General features: G+C 41.5%; 1 protein-coding gene across 1 annotated transcript; it reads left to right on the plus strand.

Annotated features, from left to right (window-relative positions):
• Nucleotides 1–4: 4 nt before the first annotated feature.
• Nucleotides 5–5,566, plus strand: htr3b (5-hydroxytryptamine (serotonin) receptor 3B; the record flags this gene model as incomplete). The annotated part of the gene is made up of 5 exons (XM_041234864.1): nucleotides 5–152; nucleotides 1,457–1,614; nucleotides 2,797–3,007; nucleotides 3,894–4,073; nucleotides 4,431–5,566. Coding segments are annotated over 5 exons (963 nt in total), but the record flags the coding sequence as incomplete, so codon positions are not given.
• Nucleotides 5,567–7,278: the final 1,712 nt, after the last annotated feature.

Here is a 7,278-nt window from a genome sequence, read left to right on the forward strand (position 1 = left end):
ACCTGATATGCCCTATGTCTACGTGAACTCCTCTGGAACGATTAAGAACTACAAACCTATCCAAGTGGTGTCAGCCTGCAGCCTGGAAATCTACGCCTTCCCCTTTGACAGACAGAACTGCACCCTGACCTTCCGAAGCTGGCTGCACACAGGTAACAATACAAAACGAGGTGCAGGCTCCCCGTTCTAGTGTTACCCAAGACCAGGGAGTCCGGGACCAGTGGTAGTGGTGGTCTGTAACAAATATTCATTTACATTTGTGCCATCAATCAATCACTTCCTGTGCTCTTGGGTAACCTCAACGGTCCATGTGACCTACAGAACAGGAAGCAATTAGGTACCAGGATAAAACACTATTATTTTTTGACCTATAGCTTTGATGTCCCAAGACCTGTGTATTACAGCAAAATCGGGATAATGTTTCTCACACTAATTAGCAGATTTTAAATTCCTGGCTAGCACTTCTTAGAAATGCAGCCTTAGCAACAAGCCAGCACAGGCCAATGCTCTGTATCCATCGCAACAGTAAAGGCCCCCTCTCCCTCCATTTAATGAGTGGCCCTGTGCTTCTCTAACCTTTCCAAATGCCATCATCTTGATGTTGTGAATCCCCAAGCATTCGCCCTGGCTCACTGGAAACACACAGACAATACAAAACACAACATGACGCCCAAGCCATCCCTGGAAACAGATTTTTAAAGAAAGGAACGCTAAATTAAAAACTACCTTTCATCATATAGTTCATGAGCAAGAGGGATTGATGTGCTTGATTTTTTCTTGTGACCCTTGTCAAATGTTCACTGAGCCGTGGAAATGAAAGAGATGCATCTTCAGGACTAGCAGTCAGACTGGGTGCTCTTCTCTCATACAACAGAGATCCATCAAAGTCATAAAGCTCTTTGCAACCAGTTATCATTCCAGCATGATTGTCTTCATAAAGGAGCAATGCATTGAACTGATGTCGGTCTACTTTCAGATTATTATTGTTTTTGTTTTTTTTTATAAAACTTTTACTAAAAGTCCTTCTGCTGACAGTTCAGAGTTCTACTGGGAGGTTTAATTTAAAAGCAGGGGTATCCAATGCATGAGTGAAGGTAGTTTTGTGGTGAAGAGGAAGTACAAAAACACATGGTGTGTATGTTTTGTGTTTAAACATGTAAAATGAGCAAACATACTGAAGCAGTGTGTAGTGCAGTTTAAACTTTTTTTTTCCTTTGTTACTTTTGTTTCATTTCGTACGACTCTTAAGAACTCCTTGGTCATTGATTCGGCTCTTTTGGTCAAAATGTTGGACCACTTTATAATTATTTTTTTATATAAGCATTGGAATAATCAATATTTTTTATGATATACAGAAGTACATTTTCCTAAGGTGATGTCAGGTTGAGGCCAGGGCAGGTTAAGCCTGGAGGAAGGGATCCATGTGAAATCTCTTCTGTCTTTCTTTCTGAACAAGTGAATGAAGTGAACCTGGCCCTATGGAGGAGCTTGGAGGATGTGGCGAATGACAAGAGTGCCTTCATGAATGAAGGGGAGTGGGAGCTCATCACAGTGCCCTCCAGATACGAACAGCTGCATATAGACACCAGGGACTATGCTCAGATTCAGTTTAACGTAAGTGCACAGAGGTCCCAAGCCAGCAATATCACTGGGCACAACCTGGTGGAAACCAATATTGATTCCCCCGGATTTTGGTTCCCATGAATATTGGTTCCCACCAGCGAACTTTTGTTCCCCCCTACATGCAGGTTTTCTATTTGTCCTGTTTCTATGTGCATTCTGCATGTCTAATTCTTGTAAATGTGAGCACTGCTTCCAGGCTGTTATAAAATAGAAGTCAAATCCTGAATCTAAGTAGAGAAATACTCCAGCTAATGCCTGCATCAGTTTAACTTCCTAAACTTTAGAATTAAAAACTAATATGAAATCAATTCCCCTACCAGAGTATGTAAACACGAAGGCTAACTCCTTTATTTGGCTTCTGCGTTTTTGCTAACGTTAAAACTTTAATCTATAAACACCCCTGTTTTTAAGCAATTGAGTAATTCACAAATGACAGCACAGGCACTGTACAGTATCGCTTCATTGAACTTGTCTCCTGGACTTAATTTCCTAACTGATACAAACATTCAGCCACTAATCCAATGCATTGTGCCAGTAATGTACAGTAGGTGCCTGCAGCTTTGTACTATCTTGTTTCAGCGCTAAATTGAGGTCCTCAAGTTCTGACCATTGTGTTAATGGAATCTGCCTTTTTTCTGAGAGAGAATAGGATTTGCATTCTACTGTAGCCTGACAAGACGCTGCGGAAAATAAGTGTCTGGCTTCTAAAATTGAGCCTGCAACGTGTGATTGCAGCCCGGCTGAATGATCTGGGCTGAATGATCTGTTATCGGACTGAAGTTGGCATGTGGTCTTGAAATATCAGCTTGTTTGATGAGCTGTCTCAGGATGGCATCAGTGTCTCGCCTATGTGTCAGAGCAGAATGTTAGTTAAAAGATATTTAGTTAGAGTTCCGCAGTCTCCTACTATTCTGTACAAATTATCCATTAGCACTCAATCTAAAATCAAAACCTAAGTTTGCATTTTTAGATGTCTGAAATTGGGCTGGAGTTGGACTCTGACCAGATGCTAATGATGTCATGTATGTGTGAGAAACTCATTTGCTACAAGCTTCATAACTGTGAGCTTCAAATCAATGTCTTGCATTCTGGTTTTGTTATTTTTTTCATGCAGAAAAAGTCAAACAGATACTATCGGAGTCTGTTTTCACTCCCTTTCTGTTCCCCTTGCAGGTGGTGATTCGCAGACGGCCCTTGCTCTATGTCGTCAGTTTACTGATTCCCAGTTTATTCCTTATGATTGTGGATGTCATGAGTTTCTACCTGCCTCCAAACAGTGGCACCAGAATCACCTTTAAGACCAGTATCCTGTTGGGTTACACATTGTTCAGAGTCAACATATCCAATGAACTGCCAGCGACTGCTATTAAAACACCTTTAATAGGTATCTATTTCAAAGCACAGAATAATCCCGGGCTTTTACATCCTACTGCTTCACCTGCTAGGCTATTAAAAGCATTTATAACGGTGTAAAGAACGTGCTTCCTCCCTTGAGTTCTTGTTCTTCTCTCTGTGCTCATTTGAAGTCTTGGGTTAATATTATTATACCATGATTGCAAAGACTTGCTTAAGGCTTATCTCCTGTTTCCTACATTTGCACAAACACTACATGGAATGGAATAACCAAGTACTGTAGCAGTGTCTGGTTCCCAAGGGATACATTGCACGCAGCCAACATTATTAAACACAAGCCAAAGGCACTTAAGTGAAGCCTGATTGAATTGTGATGCAAGTTTTACCCAGGCCTGTAGTATATAGCTGCATGGCTATACTTGCACAGCTAGCAGGTAGTGGGAATATTTATATGTGGGCTGCATTAGTTCAGTTGCTGCGTAATAACTGGTGTATAATATGACCGAAGTACACTGCCACCCTGTAATTTCATGATTCAAAAACACACACCTTTGGTTATTTCATGGTTCAGTAATGCAGACGATAAGCTCTACATGCGTTACACTTTATTGTACAAGATCCCTTTACTAATTTAATGTTTTCAATATTTGATGATTTTTATGCAGAAGTCACTGCACAACTTATAACCAGCAGAAAGTTCTCCTGAAGATTGTGTGTCAAGCTGAGGGAACACAAAGTCACTTTGTGGCTTGCAACTTGGTATCAGGAGACTAGGTTTCGGGCCACACCAGAGGAGGCTTGGGGTTTGATGCAGTCAGGTTGACTCAGGCTAGGTCTCCTGGAACCAGGTTTCAAGACGCTGCTCCTACAAAAGGTGGCTTTGTGTTCCCTCAGCTTTATTGTGTGTCGCACTGCAGGTGTATTCTTTGCGGTCTGCATGGCACTGCTGGTAGTCAGCCTGGCGAAATCCATCCTCGTTGTGAAGCTGCTGTATCACAGCGAGAAACCTGTAAAGGACATGTCCATCTCAGCCTGCCTCCTGGACAAATACGGATCTTACAGCCAAAGCATCAAGGATGATGGGGGGCAAAGTAGAGGTAAGAGTACATCTCCCTTCCCCGAGGCTGAGCCGCTTCACTCGGGGTGAACATCTGTTGCTTCGGTACAGCGGGTGAAACAGTTGTGTAACTGCGTGGGAAGAAAGCTGAGTGAACACGAAGCCACTTTGTGGCTCTGAACTTGGTTTCAGGCCACTGCATGGCACACCAGGGGAGACTTGGGGTTTGATCCAGCAACATTGCATCAAACTAGATCTCCTGGAACCAGGCTTCAAGACGGTGATAAGCTGAGTATCAGTCACGTAAAACACTCTCCTTGTGGGGATTACAGAGAATCAGAAAGACACATCGGTAGTCTGCACAATTCTAATGTAGTTTATCTCTTTGTTTTCAAAGGGTACCAGTTTGAAGTTTCTCCAAAGATGGAGATGCCCCCCACCAGTGGAGAACTGAGCAAGAACATCCTTCTAGAGAAGATCCTCCGGGAGATCGTTGCTCTCAAGCATTACCTTGAGCAGATCGACGACGCTGGCAGCATGACTGTGGAGTGGCTGGCTCTGTGTTATAAACTGGACAAGTTCCTGTTCCGCCTGTACCTGTTCATCCTCGCCATCTACATCAGTGTTCTGTGTTCTCTCTGGGTCATGTGGAGCTCCCCCTAGAGCTTGCATACTACACTCAAGACTTTTTTCATAAGAACCCATCATATCGTGTGTAATAGAACACCTTTAAGCCGCGGGAACACAAAGCCACTTTTTCAGGAACAGTGGCTTCAGACCTGTATCAAACCCCTGGTGTGCCATGTGTTGGCCAGAACCCTAGTCTGCTAAAAGCACCAAGTCACAAAGTGGCTTTGTGTTCCCTCAGCTTTAGGCTACTCGCAGGTACTGAACCAAATATTTGTGGTTTGTTTCAATGTTACGTGGTATGATTGGGTTAGTATAAAATTAACTGCTTTTAACAAATATATTCACTGAAGAGGAGTTAAATTGTTATAACAAAAGCAGTAACGTGGTAGAACTGCAAGAGCATGCACTGTAGAAAACTAATTTCTTCAATGACTTTGAACTCATTTTGAGCCAAAGAAAACCCAACACTGTACAGCCCGCTACTGTTAAAAATCATCATTGTTTAGGAGATTTGCATTCTGCATTCCTGTATTTAATGGAACCAACTAATCACTGCTCACTGAGAGTATACAGACAATGCATTTCTTTGCTACAGCGAACCCAGCATCCCCCATAAGGACTACAATAGCAATGCAATGGTTCTAGAATATGGAAATGATGGGAGAACAATGACTGCATCAGAACTGCAATGGTATAGTAATCAGGTATCACAGTAGTCTGCTGGTGCAGTACTGTAGTTCCAGATCATTACCATTGCTTTACTGTATAAGGACCACCGTGTCATGGTTATTCCAAATCCTTTGTGTTGCCCTTGCTGGTACTTAATGCTGTGATCTGCTGATGGTAATGCTACAGTTTCATCAGGGTGACAGATTAGGATCCTGATGGTATCCCAAGGAGAACTTTCCTGCAATACAGGCTTCAAGTCTGCAAGTATCTAGAATAAGCTGCATATGCAGAATGCTGTATACAATACAGATGTTAGACAATCAAACTGGTGTTGTCTGTTTATTAACTTACATTTTTCTTTGTGTGGGTCTTTCCATTTACAGTACACTGTTCCCATTTTAACTGCTTAATTCATTTAATAAGAAGAGTATCACAGGCACTGTTGCATCCCGCAATCAAGATCAATTCAAATGTCTTTTCCTAAATCCTAATGAGACTAACTAATCTAATTTATTCCAAATGAGCTGAATGCATTTCCGTTCATCCGTTCCCTGAGCAAATTACTTTGAATGGCAGCGATGGGACAAAGGGCAGTGGCTCTACATGTTAACATATCCTTTATACTGAAGACAGCAGTTTTAGGAGTAACTCTATCCCTCTATTGGTGCCTTCTGGTATACGACAGAAAACCTTAAAATGCTGACCTGTCTGGGTCCACATGATGAACACGATAACTATTTGGATTTTAGACTACATTTCTGAATAGCAGTTGGGTCTGATTCGATGAACTGTAGACACATTTTAGAAACATGTTTGAGATTATTAACCCCCTCTGTAGGGTGTTTGCGATGGTTCTGTGAACAGCACCATACAAAGTGGTTTCAGTATCATCCCTAGCATGAAAATGCTAAGTAACGCCCCAATGGATACCGTGCCAGCATACTAACGAATGTCAATCTCTGATGCTGCTGTTTGAAAATGCAGGGGGTCTGCTGGACAATAGGTTAGAATGGCTGAAAAGCCACTGCACAAAGATGTCGTTACGTTCTTCTGCTTTCATTTGTTTTCTAATAGCGGCACCATGATGGGTAGACTGACGATACAAAAAGCCAGTGTTCACATTGAGCTGAGATATCCTGCAGAGGAGAACACATTTCCAGACCTGGTCATATCTTTGGAAGATTTAATGCTGTTGTTGCTTTAAAAAAAAAAAAAAAAGTAGTTATCGATGAACCTTAATACTGATGTATCCCGTTTCCAGTAATAACCTCACAACAATGGAGGTGTTAATGTAATCTGTGCTGGAGTCCACAGTGGTCACTGGTAGACCCATTGGGTTGTCCTTCCCTGTAGCTCCATTAGTTGAGCAGAAACGTTATAGTGATGGTTTACACTATGTACATTTTCATCATGCTTAATTTCAGCTTGTGTTTCATATCATGTGTTCTGATTCAATAAAAAAAAACCCAGTGTGTTGGTGTGAAGATAATAAACAAGCATAAAGAGTGTTGCTAAAAGTACTAACGCTCTCTTATCTCTTCAATGTAAAAATGCTTCAGTTGACATTGATATTTTTACCATTCGCGGATATTCAATTACATTAAGAACTGTTGTGTACAACATCACAATTTGAAAAATGAGTGTAAAAAAGGCTTGCAGCCGTTTTCAAATGATGGTTTAGCAACAGCATTTACCCAGAACCGTTGTGGAAAACATCTTCATATGAAAACATTGTAACAGCATTTTTTCTAAAACTATTTTGTTACTTTAAGTATACAGCAACCCAAGCTCTTTCAATGGTGTAGCTCTAATTGTCAGGGCATGTGTACTCGATCAACTTTGCATATTAGCTTTGATGCTGGATAATCAAGGCCTTATTGAACTAACTAATCATACCCCCAGGCATGTTTCTATTGCCATAATCAGGAATCTACTCTGATAATCCT

This window comes from Polyodon spathula, chromosome 36 (genome assembly GCF_017654505.1).
Source record: "Polyodon spathula isolate WHYD16114869_AA chromosome 36, ASM1765450v1, whole genome shotgun sequence".
NCBI classification, from domain to species: domain Eukaryota; kingdom Metazoa; phylum Chordata; class Actinopteri; order Acipenseriformes; family Polyodontidae; genus Polyodon; species Polyodon spathula.